The sequence below is a fragment of the Myotis brandtii genome, unplaced genomic scaffold, assembly GCF_000412655.1.
Source record: "Myotis brandtii unplaced genomic scaffold, ASM41265v1 scaffold17, whole genome shotgun sequence".
NCBI lineage: Eukaryota > Metazoa > Chordata > Mammalia > Chiroptera > Vespertilionidae > Myotis > Myotis brandtii.
Window position 1 is genome coordinate 6,909,019 of NW_005356259.1, and position 12,689 is coordinate 6,921,707.

Here is a 12,689-nt window from a genome sequence, read left to right on the forward strand (position 1 = left end):
GCAAATATGAGTAATGCTGCTATGAATACTCATGTACAAGTCTTTGCATAGACATGTGGTTTCAATGCTCCTGCCTACACACCTAGGAGTGGATCGGCTGGGTCCTATGGTAACTCATTGTTGGACTTTTTGAAGAACTGCCAGACTTTTCGCCCAGGCACCGGCACCATTAGACGCTCCACCAGCAATATCCGAGAGTTTCAATTTCTCCACACCCTCATGAACACTTGTTTTGCCTTTTTTTTTTCATTTTAGCCATCCTAGTGGGTGTGAAATGGTATGTCATTGTGGTTTTCTTCTACATTTTCCCAGTGACTAAAGATATTGAGCATCTTTTCATGGGCTCATTGGCCATTTTTTTAAAATATATATTTTTATTGATTTCAGAGAGGAAAGGAGAGGGAGAGAGAGATAGAAACATCAATGATGAGAGAGATTCATTGATTGGCTGCCTCCCGCATTCCCCCCACTGGGGACTGAGCCCACAATATGGACATGTGCCCTGACCAGGAGTCCAACCGGGACCTCCTGGTTCACAGGTCGATGCTCAACCACTAAGCTACACTGTCTGGACTCATTGGCCATTTTTAAATGGTGTATGTTGCCTTGGCCAGTTTGGCTCAGTGATTAGAGTGTCGGCCCAAGGATTGAAGGGTCAAGGGTTCGATTCCTGGTCAAGGGCATGTATCTTCATTGCAGGCTCAATCCCTGGCCCTGGTGGGGTCCTGTACAGGAAGCAACCGATCAATGTGTCTCTCTCACATCAACAACGTTTCTCCTCTCTCTCCCTCTCTTTCTCTCTCTCTCTCTCTCTCTCTCTCTCTCTCTCTCTCTCTCTCTTTCTTTCTCTCTCAAAAGCTCTCTCACCCCCCCCTCTCTCCCCTCCACTCACCCTAAAAAAATCAATGGAAAAAAATACCCTCAGATGAAGATTTAAAAATTGTGTGTTAATTTTAAGCATAAAAAACAAGATACAAGTTTATAAATATACTACGATCTCAAGATGTTTCAAAGATGTATAGAAAATTTTTTCAGAAAACATACAAAAATATCGATGGTGACTGTCTTTTGGTAATGAGGTTTTGGCTGATTTTTATTTTCTTTTTTAATCCCTTTCCTAGCTCCCAAACACCCTGCACTGAGTATGAATTACTTCCATGAACTGAGACTGCAGGAAGGAATGCATGGTAGGGCTTTAGACTGGGATTGCACCTTGGCCTTGGGGTGACCCTGGGTTTCTATGGCCTCATCTCTTTTCACTGGAAGCCCCGTGACTAGAGAGGAAGGTGTCTGGCAGAGGAGGGTGGAGGGAAGACTCCCTGGCGGCCGGGGAAGGGGCCGAGTTTGAGGGCCGATCTGCTCTGGGTGACCAAGAAAGGGAGAGATTTCGTTCTGACCCGCAGTGCCCGTTCCTGCCTGGTCTCTGTCCTGAAATCTCCCTCCACCGCCATCAGCTGACAGGTCCCCAAGGACAGCGCCCAGGTCTCACTTTCCTCCCTCCTGCCAAGGAATGGGGTGAGGGAGGGAAGGACCGTGACAATGGGATGCATGACATCAGGCTGGGGCACAAGAAGGCGGCCTAGACTTGAGGAAGCTTCACCCTCAAGGAAAATGCGCCAAGGAACCGAAGCCATTTCCAGAACAACAACCCCAAAAGGCTAACAGGCGCAAGGAGAGATGCTCACTCACTAGGCGTCAGAGAAATGCAAATTAAAACAACGGAGATGTCACTTTACACCCATTCGACTTGCAAACCTTAAAAAGCTGAGTACCGCCAAGTGCTCCGGAGCTGCTGGTGGGAGCACAGACTTTGCGGGCATCCTGCAGCGCCATCTGTCACTGCTGTCACACTCAGAAGAGACCTAACTGATGACCGGGGGCACTTCCACTCCCAGGGCAGCGAGTGTTCACCTAGAGGGAGGGGGAGACTCTAGGTGGCACCAGGCAGCTGCCAAAACAAGGGACCAGATGAGCACAGGGCACCCGGGGGATCTCTTAAAACCCAGTGTGGAGAGGAAAGGCGTTGAAGCCAGATGTCAGGCACACACCCGGCAGCGGGCATGTAAGCTAAAAGGACAGACACACAACACACTCCACATTTTGCAAGAACACACAGAAACACAAATATCACATAAACATGTGGGAATGTTTGCTTGCGGGAGGAGGGGAATGGAAGCGGATGGGGAAAGCAAGGAGAGTCCACGTTAAAGTGAATGAAACAAGGCGATCCCTGCAGACAAGTCCACGATGGTGTGTCACGTGGACTGAGCCATGATGCAGGCGCTGCGCGCCAGAGATCCAAGCAAAGGCTGTAGATCCGTCACCCGTGAGGCTCGGGCATTCACGCACATGGTATCTATTCATCACACGTTTATTGGCTCCTCTGGCCTTGAGCTACAGCTCAGACGCTAGGAGGAGGCCCATGAGAAGAACAGAGACAAAGGAGCCAGGGAAGTCAGAATTAGACACACAGGGACCCTGTGAAAGTCCACAGCCAGCGTGGCTTTTGGGGTTCAAAGGCTTGGAGGAAGAGCTGATGCATAAATGACACACAAGACGAAATATTAATTTTGATACGGGGGTGGGGGGTGGGGGGGAACCAGAAGAAAACTCGACCATAGCAGTCAAGTTCTCCCGAGTCTCCGTTCCCAGCTGCTTTTATTTACTAGAATACACAATTGCCTTTTGGGAATGCAAACAGACATATCAATGGTAATGTTTGGTAAACAGTAAGACTGTCAGGTTTTGGGGGAGTTTGCTTTAGGCCACTGAGTCAGCAGCAAGTAATAAAATGTAAATATTCACCCTGTGAATATCAAAAGGAGTACCAGCTAGCCTTCTGCCAGACTCCTCACATTTATATTAACTACTGATGATCTTGGTTTCCAGCAGGACTAGGGGAAAGAGTCAGGGACAGGACAGGTAAAAGGGGCCACCCTGCCCAGGGCTGGGCTGCGGCTGGGGTGGGGCTGTGAACTTGGGGTTCCCAGGAGGTCCCACTCCTTCGGAACGTGGTGGACCCGCTGCAGCTGCCCAAGTTCAGGTGTGGACTCCCGGCACGTGGTGTGGCCAGCCTAGCACACAGATGTCACCACCTTAGTCCCTGAGCGGAAGGGCACTGTCCACTTGGCATGGGTCCTCCGGGCCGGCAGGAGCTCAGGGTTGTGGCCGCGCCATCTCCGTGAGAGCTCAGTCCGCACCTCCGGGGACAAGGGGGAAATGTGAGAAAGGTCCCACCGCCATGCCTTTACTCATCCCCAGGGGGACTGCAAGTGTGGGAGAGACCATGCAGGAGAAACAGACAGGCTCCCAGCAGGAGAAGCCATGGTTGGCACAGCCACTGCTAAGTACTGCCCTGAAGGGAACTACTTCCTCCTTCCTGGATATATTTCTGGCCCTTCCCTTTAGCTCCTTTCTCTACCTTTTAGCACTGCCTTTGTCTGGGCCCAGATAAAGACATGGATGGGTGCTTTCTTGAGTTTCTGGCCAGATGACTGCTCTGCCCTCCCTGAATAGCTTAGACCAGTGGTCGGCAAACTCATTAGTCAACAGAGCCAAATATCAACAGTACAATGATTGAAATTTCTTCTGAAAGCCAAATTTTTTAAAATTAAACTATATAGGTAGGTACATTGTTAATAACTTAATTAGGGTACTCCTAAGGCTTAGGAAGAGCCACACTCAAGGGGCCAAAGAGCCGCATGTGGCTCACGAGCCGCAGTTTGCCGACCACTGGCTTAGACCATCCCCCGCTCTGGGGTTCAGCCCTGCCATTGCCCACTGAGCTGAGCTGTGGCCGCTGGGAAAGCTGTCCAGAGAACATGGCCTCAAGGGAGAGGGGACTCCATATGCCTCCTGAGCACCTGCAGTGCAGAGACTGACAGTAACTGAAAGCAAAGTGGCCAGGGAGGTGCAGGGGGCAATGTCTGTACCCTCGCTTCTCCACAGGGCTGTCGGGGCCGAGTGAGCTGAGGCTGTGGTGAGGGCAAAAGGGGGACAGATTTCTGTTCAACATGAAGGTGAGCTGTCCAGCAACAGAAAGGGCTATTCAAAGGTAGTAAGCTCCCCATCGCCAGCAGTAGGTAACTATCTGGTCCTCAACACTGCGTCCTGGGAAAGTCCTTTACAGATCTCTGTGGGATCCCCTTTCCCAGGCCCCACCAGCCTCAGCCAGAGCCGTTCCTCTTCCTGCAACCCCAGGGCCCATCAGCCAGTCTGGAGTGTGAGCAAAGAGGATCGGAGGAGAGGGAGCCAGTCAGACACAGGCGTGGCAGGTGAGGGGAGGGCAGTGCCCCACAGTGGGGGCGAGGGGGAGGGTGGTGTGAGGATGGTGTGTGTTGGGGGGGCGTGAAGGGGGGTGTCAGGCACATGCACCCAGGTCTCCAGCAGAACGCAGAGCCCACAACAAACCCATGGCCACTAGAGGGAGCCCCCGGCTCTGCCTGTGCCCACAGCGCCAGGCCTGGCCATCTGGGGCGCTGAGTTCAGTCCTCCCAGCTCTCCCCACAAAGCCAGTCTGTCCTAAGGAAACTATGCCCGGCACCTTCTGCGTGAGATGTTTTCATTGGCTCCTCTTTGCCATCTCTCCGCGTTTCTGCATGTGCATCGCCACCATGTATTCCGTCTGTGCTGAGCATGTCCACCTCTGCCTGGGCTGTTCTTTGTGTGTGACTCTCTTCCAGGTCCCCTCTCTCTCCGTGTCCCTCCATCGTCCTCCCTGTTTCTGCAGCCAATTCTTTTTTCCTACATCCCTGTATGTCCACCTCTGACTTTCTTGGTTCCTCTGTCTCCTTTCTCTTTCTTTCCTCTGGATCTGGCTTATTCCCTCTCCCACTCTCCCTTTTATTCAATTTTTAGGAACACAGAGCCCACCCCTGGATCCCTTTTCTGATCCTTAAAGGCCTCCCCCACCCCCTGCTGAATGGAGAGTAAACGGCCCAGCCGAGAAGAGGGCTGGGTAAAAGATGTTAACAGGAAGCATTCAGATTCAGCTGGATCCAGCTCAGGACAGGAGTCAAGGTTTGGCTTGAGCTGGGATGGGCAGGGTCTGATCAGGAGACAGGGGTCTTAGGATGGTGGGAGGGAAGGATCGATGAGTAAGAACAGCCTGGAGAGTCACATACCTCTTGGTTGAGGAAGCAATACAGGACGGCCACAATGAAGCCCTGTGGGGCCCAAGAGAAAGGACCCGTCAGAATACCGTGGCCTGGCCTCACGTTGTTTGTGGTCTTTCTACTCCCTCCCCGCCCTCCTCCTCCCAGGCAGTGGCGTGAGCCTGGTCTTTGAGGAAAAGGGAAGGTAGCTGCATCACTTACTATGTGCCAGGCGATTGCCTCGTGTAATCATTATAGCAAACCTGCTGAGTCTGTACTGTAGGTCTAATTTCTCGGACTGTCTTTATCTGTGCTTCCCCCAGTACTGAGCACAGAGCCTGGCATATGATGGTGCTGAGCAAGTGTTGAATAGATTGGATGAACCGATGGATGGATGGATGGATGGATGGATGGATGGATGGATGGATGAATGGAGGGTATATGGGTGGGTAGATAGGTACAGGGGTAGTCGAATGAATGGGGAGATGGACGGGTAGAAAAGTGGGCAGACAGATAGTTGAATAAATAGAGGAGTGACTGGAAGGAAGAATGGCCAGCCCAGCAGCCCTGGCAGCAGCATCTTCCTCCCACCAAGGAGGGAGAGTGCCTGTGGGCCTCACCTGAAAGGAGCCCAGTCCCAGCTCCAGTGGGAGGCGGATGCCCAGGCCAGCGCTGTCAGGTAGGAAGTTGAAGATGATGTAGTGAATTCCGAACAGCGGGATGAGGAGAAGGGTTGACTTAGAGAGACGCCTGCAGGAGAGGACAAGCCTCAGGCTCCCAAGGCTAGAACTTCAAACTCTCACCTGCCCCCTGCCTACTCTCTCTTCCCACCAGCTCCGCATATCAACTCTACACCCTGGGGAACTCCGTCCTCCCCGCATGCAGCCTGGACCTCCTTGTTTTGGGCCCCTGGATCCTCCTATTCCCTATGCCAAATGCTCATCTCCATTTATTCCAGGCAAAGTCCATGCATCTTTCAAAGTCCAGCTCAAAGACCACTTCCTACAGGAAGTCTTCCCTGACCACCACCGCCCCCACCCCCCTTTAGAAAGGATCTCCTTCTGTAAGCTCTCAGAGACATTGATCCCAGCACTCATCAGCCTATTTGGAACCTCTATCCTTCCCATCCTACAATCTCCTGGGAGGCAGGAACAGAGCTAGTCTGTCTCAGGGAACATGGGGAGGAGCCCAGGCCAGGATCGTGACTGCCTCATCGTGAGTAAAACAGAACCACCCTGACTCATGCCCCAGGTATGTCCCGGGATCCCCCAATACGTGCGTGCACGGTACCAGTACTGAGACGGGGCGTGGAGGCTGCCCTGAGCTGGCTCTAGTTTCCTCAGCAGGATGCGAATAATATTGAGAAAAAGCCCAAAGTTCACCTGGAAACAGAGGTGCAGGAAGGTGGAAGGCAAAGGTCAGGGGTGGGCCTGGTGACCTGGAGTGGAGTCTCTTTGGGAACCAGAAACCCCAAACTAGAGACACAGGCTGTGCAGGTGGGTGGGTGCACAGATCATTGCTCTAGAACATGTAGCCTGGAGACTGGGCGGTCCCACGTGCCCACTTCTGAGGGCGGGGGCTCAGGGTCCCCCCTTCCATCCTGGGCCAAGGGTGGGAGGTCAGGCCTTGTCATCCTGCATTCAGCACCTCCCAGGGGCTCCCCGGCACAAAGCACTGGCCTTCATTTGGCACGGTTGCTAAGTTGGGGAAATGGGCACATTCGCGAAGGCCATGCCAACCAGTCCTGGCTGCCCCGTTTCCTCGTGGGAGATGGTGGGTTTCAGCCACAGTGGTCCCCTGCCTGCCCGCCCAGCCTCTCACTGCAGTAGCAGGTGAGCTGCAACCAGGCACCAGGTTCGTCCAGAGTCTGAGCCAGAAGGGGCCTGAGTGCTGACCGAGACCACCCCCAGGTTTGCCCAATAGGATTGAGGTCCAGAGAGGGCCTCACAGCTGGAGTCCTGTTTCCTACTATGTAGGGCCCCTCGGTGGACCCAGGGGGGTTGGCTGACTAAAGCAAGAGGACACTGGCCCCAGGAACTGACCCCAACAGAGAGGACGATGGGCCCTTTGATGATCCACCAGTAGGGGGAGCTGTCGTTCAGGTCCCAGCACCTATGGAGAGGACAGGCCAGGGCTCAGGCTGGTGCCTTTGCCATGGTAACCCATGCACCTCCCTCCTCCCCACCCTCTACCTGCTGGCCTCCTGGCTTCTAATTCTGCCTCTGGAGCCTCCCAGGCCCCCCTCCCCCCCACAGACTATCTTGTCTCTCAGAGAGTTGGGCCCCTTTCAGAGGGGCGCCCCAATCCATGCTGGGCTCACCCATTGTCTCCACCTAGAAGGATAAACTCCTGGAAAATCAGTCTGTTTGCTGATTTCTTGCTGCTGCCAACACTTCCTCTGTTCCAGGAGGCCCCCACGTACACCCACCCCTACCCTCAGCTCTCCCTGAACCCCCAAATCCTAAGAATCTGAGGCCCCTCCCACTCAGGCCCCTGTCCCTCCTGTGCTACCCATGGAGGCTTCCGCATCTACCACACTCTCAAGCCTGGGAGACCCTGAAGGCAGGACTGGGCCCGCCTCCTCTCCCAGGCCTGGGAACAGCCATGTTCCTGATAGTCCAGCCCACGCCCCCCGGGGACTTGGCACGGGGGTGACGAGGAGGTCACCCAGACTCACGCAGTATCCTCGAAGGCCAGCTTGCAACCCACCCACGTGCCAGTGAAGAGCAGGGGAAGCCCTGTGGGGCACAGAGGGGACAGGAGGGAGCGTCCACATCTCGGCTCAGAGACCTGCCCCCACCTCCCACCACCCCTGCCCACCACACAGGGTGCAGTGAAGGTGGGACCAGGGCAGAGCCCCGGGTCCCTTTCCCAACAATCACTCTAGGGCTACTGAGTGATTGCTGGGAATCCCCACCCTCCGCCTCACCCAGGGTGCCCATGCCAGCCCCGGGGACTCACCCCAGCCAGCGAGAACCAGCCACCAGAAGGCCCTCCTGGTGCTGGGCGACGGGGAGACCAGGAGGCAGGTCAGGTACACAGCTTCTGCCGACAGCCAGCTGAAGTTGGTCATGGTGGCAAAGTGGGAGCTGGCCACAGAGGCCTTGCACAGCACCTGCGGGCCGGGACGCCCATGGGAGCCCGCCCAAGTCTCCCTACCCCACCCGGGCCCTCCACTTGGCTGCCCCAGAGGGGATGCAGTGAGGGGTACAGATGTGGGACCCGACCACCTGGGCTCAAAATGACCCTCTACTAGCTGGTCACCTCCCCACACCTTAGCTTTTAGCTTTTCGTCTGTAAAAGGAAAACTTCCAGCACCTCTCTCGTGGCCTCATGGGCCTGGGTGGAAACTAGATATGATTGCTACTACTTCACTTTCACCCCATCTCTCCTGAGCCCCACTCAGACCCTGGGGCTGTGGGCAGGGAACACCATGCATTTGTGCACGGCTCCGTCCTGCAAACATGTGCGCATGCGCCCACACCTCCATCCCAGCTCCGTCCCTGCAGGACCCCCTCAGCTGCCAGGGGTGCGGCACGCCACCTCTGAGCTCAGGTGGCCCAGGCTTGGCCCCAGTCCCACCACTAAGCAGCCAATGACATTGCCAATTGTCATCTATAAATGAACTGAAATGGAAATATATGCAGGAAAGAAGAGGTGACAATATATGCAAAGCATTTAGTGTAATACCTAGCACATAAGTGCTCAGTCCACACTATTATTATCATGTCTTTCATTCATTGATTCAGGTCATCGCTGGTTTGCTCATTCGCTTATCCGTTCACTTCCAGCACAGTCTTCCGGTACCTTCTAAGGGCTGGGCCTGCACACTCTGCCCAACTGCCTTCATTTCCTGTCCCCCGCATTCTCCCACCTCCCCTCCCCCGTGATGACTTCCCTGCTGCTTGGACATGCGCAGGTTCTCTTGTATGTGCGGTTGCTCACCCTGGTCCTCCCAGGTAACACGTCCCCCCTCCCCTCCCCCTGCCACTGCTGCCCACCCAGCTCCAAGCCATCGCCTCCCTGGAGTCCTCCCTCGCTCTCCCCCAGCTCTCAGCTCCCTCCAGCTGGCGCCCCCATAACCTGGTCCATTCTGTGCCCTCGGAGGGAGGCACCCACTCAGCCCAGTCCCTCGCCATGGACGGACGGACAAGTGCCAGGGGCAGGGTGAAATGAAAAGGCTGGCGGAGTGACATGGTCCAGGGTGGGATATGGAGTGGAGAGTGGACTATGGGAAATAGCATGGACGGGCACCCTGGTCCAGGAAAGGGCTTTAGGATGGGAAGGTGGGGGCGGGCGGTTCCTGGTCTGTAGTCGGCAAGGCCGAGCCCAGGTTGGCCACAGGGCTGGGCAGGCTCCAGCAGGAGCAGTGAGTTTCTAACCCCCCACCGGCCCCGCGCCCCGACCGTGGCGGTTACAGTGGACACGCTGCAGTGGTCTGTGTCCTCGCCGTGGAAGAGGGCGGTGTCCTTCAGGAACACAGCTCCCGCCTTGAGGATAAAGGTGGCGAACAGCTGGGTGTGGATGTAGTTCCGGGGGCAGTGGAGCCTCCTGCGGGGGCCGGAGGGTGAGGAACAGATGGCGAATGGGAGAGGGCAGCAGGCGGGAGGAGGCTGAGCAGGGAGGCGGAGGGGAGGGAGAAGCTGAGTGGACTTGGTTGGCTTGCATTCCATTGAGTTGGGCTGACCTTGAGTTTTAGCCTTGCTGGACAGCTGACTAACCCTGCCCTGGGCTCAGGGAAGGCGAGGGGACAGGCAACTCCAGCCCCTGCCTTCAGGGAGCTCGTAGTCTGGGGATAGAGGCGCAAGTGGCAGGACCCTGCCCAGGGGAGCCCCTGGGTAACTATGGAGATGAGGCTCATCCCCAAGGACCGAGATCAGCACAGGCCAGGTCATGGGGCTCAGACCCTAAAGTCTGATGTGGGGGGAACTTGAAAAGATCAATGGTCAAAGGTTTGAAACAATCAAGAAGGGCTGCAAGGAGGAGGCAAGGAAGATTCCTAGAAGAGGGTGGGAGCTGGGCTTTACTGTAAACACACTGAGGAGAAAGGAGGCAGGCGTCACAAGCAAACAGAATCTGCTTCACATGAGCAAAGCTGTAGAGCTGGGAGGGGATGCTGGGAGGGGTCTACGCGTGGGGAAAAGAAGGGAAAGGTAGGCATCCACGTGGCCCAGATGCGGGAACCTGTTGAATGACCAGGCACAGAACCAGGCTCAGTGGACAACAAGGAAGCAGCAAAGGTTTCTGAGCAGGTGACGCAGAGGGCGAACCTGAGAGCAACCAGGATGGCGATGGCCACCAGGAGGGCCACGGTGGAGACGCTGTGGCCCAGGGTGTAGATGACCTTCACCGTGGAGAAGTACGATTCCTGGGGAGAGCAGAGATAGAGTCTCAGAAACTGTGCCTTTGGGGGAGGGACAGTCTAGCTGCTAGACTCTAGCAGGTGCAGCTCTCAGCTCTACCCTGAAACGCCGTCTGGGGCCAGGGGTGTCCATGGGGCCTCGGCAAGCTCCCTGTGGACTGAAGTGTTTGTGACCTCTGCTTGACCCTCTGCTGGTGACAGAGGGGCGGGACGGGGATGCTCGCTCGCTGCTGCTCCCAGGCTGGGACAGGCAGCAGCAGAAATTCCACATCTCTGGGGAACGAGGAGGCCCAGGAGGGAACTGGGCTTGTGTATTGACATCCAGCTTGCTTTTCGGCTTGGGAACACAATGTCCTCAAGTAAAGGGGCCAGGCAGAGACAGCCATAGGGAGAAGCTCATTCTCCCATCGTGTGTTTGGTCCACCGCCAGCTTGGACCCCGGAGACAGAGACAGGGGTGCAGGCAGAGGATGGAGTGAGGGCTCAGCCCCTTGGGGAGGCAGGCGATCACGGCCCCTCTGACTCAGTCTTTTCACCTGAGAAATGGTCAGACTCATGCTTTCCCCCGCACGGCTGAGGGCAGGCATACGGGGTGACGGGCATGGAAGCACCTCAAAAACGCCTTGCTCCATTCGGCGGTGTGGCAGTGCCAGCTACCGTAGGGTCACTGTGGCCCCTTCTGGGCTGGTTTCCCCCTTGCCCACACCACAGCCAAGCACGCTGCCTCCAGCTGAGGACTAGATGGGGCAGGAGCTGTCCCAGGACCATGACTGGGACCACCCAAGACTCCCTGCCCTGGAGCCTGGGCACAGGGAGGGTGGCCAAGGAGATGGTGGCCAGCAATCTGCTGCCTGCCCTCTGTGCCTCCACCCTCCTAGCAACCTGGCCCACCTGCCACCCTGGAGCAGATCAGCAAACGACCCTTCTTGCAGACACTGCCACCTTCTGGGCATCTGCTGTAATTGCTACTCCAACCCGCTGGCTGCAATGGAAAGGCGGCCCCTCCAGGCATGCGGCCCGGCACCCACACAGGCCTCCATGGCGACCTTTCCTGCTAGAGGCTTCTTACCTCCTCTGTGGGCAGCTCGAGGGGCACAGGGCAGGCCACAGGGTACGGCGGGAAGGGCTCGGACCAGCCGGTGATGGTGCAGTCCCGCTGCACGGCGCCTGGGGGGCAGGCGGAGGTGGGGAAGCAGAGGCCTGGTCACAACTTCTCCCGGGAGGGATGGGGAGCCATGGCCACCAAATGCCCCTGGAGGCTGCACACACAGCCCCTCAAGGAGGCAGCGAGAGGTCCTTCCTGGGCACATCCTGGGACCTTCCTCTCTGGCCTCGGAGTCACCAGGAGTCACCATGGGTCAGATGGGGAGTCATTCCCTTGGGAGGCTGAGTCCTGAGTTATGCCCCCAGGGCTCTAAGGGCAGGGGAGGAGGCGGGACCGGCCACCCCAGATGCCCAGGCCAGGGAGTGGAGGCAGAGCAGTGGGGGCCCCACCCCATTAGGCAGCTGGTGGCAACTTGGCCCACAGGCAGGCTCTGCCCACTGCACCCCATAGCCAGCCCCCCTTCCCCCACTAATATCCAAGGAATGATCGTGTGGTGCCAGGCGATGGGTCTAGCACCTCCGGTGCTCTGCTCACAACCCTCACCCCTGCGAGGTCACGGGCCAGGAAGCTGAGGGTCAGGAGGCGGCCTGACTTGCCCAAGGTCACACTCAAGAAGAGGAAGCTGTTGAAATGTAGGTCTGCCAGCCCTCATGCCAGGGGGTGTCTGCACATTCCTCTGGCACCACCAGAGGAAAACACCCCATCCACTCTCACCCCCAGCCCCTCACCTGGCTCTGAGCTGAAGAGAGAGAAGAAGGCTGGGCAGGGGAGGGTCACCCACTCGCCAGAGCCTGCCGTGGGCCAGCACAGCAGCCCGTCCCAGGTCACGGGGCAGCCTAGAGAGGGGTGGGGGCAGCATGGATCAGCCCAGGGGACAGCCCCGTCCAACACCCTGAGGTTGAGGCTGGGGGCAATGGAGGAATCGAAGAAGCCATCCCCTCTCCAGCCCCGTACCCCGGGTGGCGTTGAACTCCCCCTCTGCTGCCTGTAGACACGCACTCTCATCCTCTCTCAGCTGGGCAACAAGGTCGCACTCGGGGTGCACGTGGCCCAACACCTGCAGGAAGGAGTTAACAGGGTGCCCTTCTGGAAGGGAAGGGAAGGGAAGGGAAGGGAAGGGGAGGGAAGGG

At 56.8% G+C, this 12,689-nt stretch overlaps 1 protein-coding gene across 1 annotated transcript in view; it reads right to left on the reverse strand.

The window, feature by feature from the left end:
• Positions 1 to 2,845: 2,845 nt before the first annotated feature.
• Positions 2,846 to 12,689, reverse strand: part of GHRHR (growth hormone releasing hormone receptor) — a 25,777-nt gene continuing 15,933 nt past the window's right edge. The window contains exons 4-15 of the mRNA XM_005862994.2: positions 12,514 to 12,616; positions 12,288 to 12,395; positions 11,524 to 11,621; positions 10,364 to 10,461; positions 9,512 to 9,644; positions 8,055 to 8,208; positions 7,771 to 7,831; positions 7,136 to 7,205; positions 6,384 to 6,475; positions 5,714 to 5,843; positions 5,124 to 5,165; positions 2,846 to 3,200 (exon numbers count right to left, since the gene is read on the reverse strand). Of these exons, the coding sequence (XP_005863056.1) occupies positions 3,075 to 3,200; positions 5,124 to 5,165; positions 5,714 to 5,843; positions 6,384 to 6,475; positions 7,136 to 7,205; positions 7,771 to 7,831; positions 8,055 to 8,208; positions 9,512 to 9,644; positions 10,364 to 10,461; positions 11,524 to 11,621; positions 12,288 to 12,395; positions 12,514 to 12,616 (1,215 nt within the window). The 3' untranslated portion in view covers positions 2,846 to 3,074. The remainder of the gene's footprint in view (positions 3,201 to 5,123; positions 5,166 to 5,713; positions 5,844 to 6,383; positions 6,476 to 7,135; positions 7,206 to 7,770; positions 7,832 to 8,054; positions 8,209 to 9,511; positions 9,645 to 10,363; positions 10,462 to 11,523; positions 11,622 to 12,287; positions 12,396 to 12,513; positions 12,617 to 12,689) is intronic.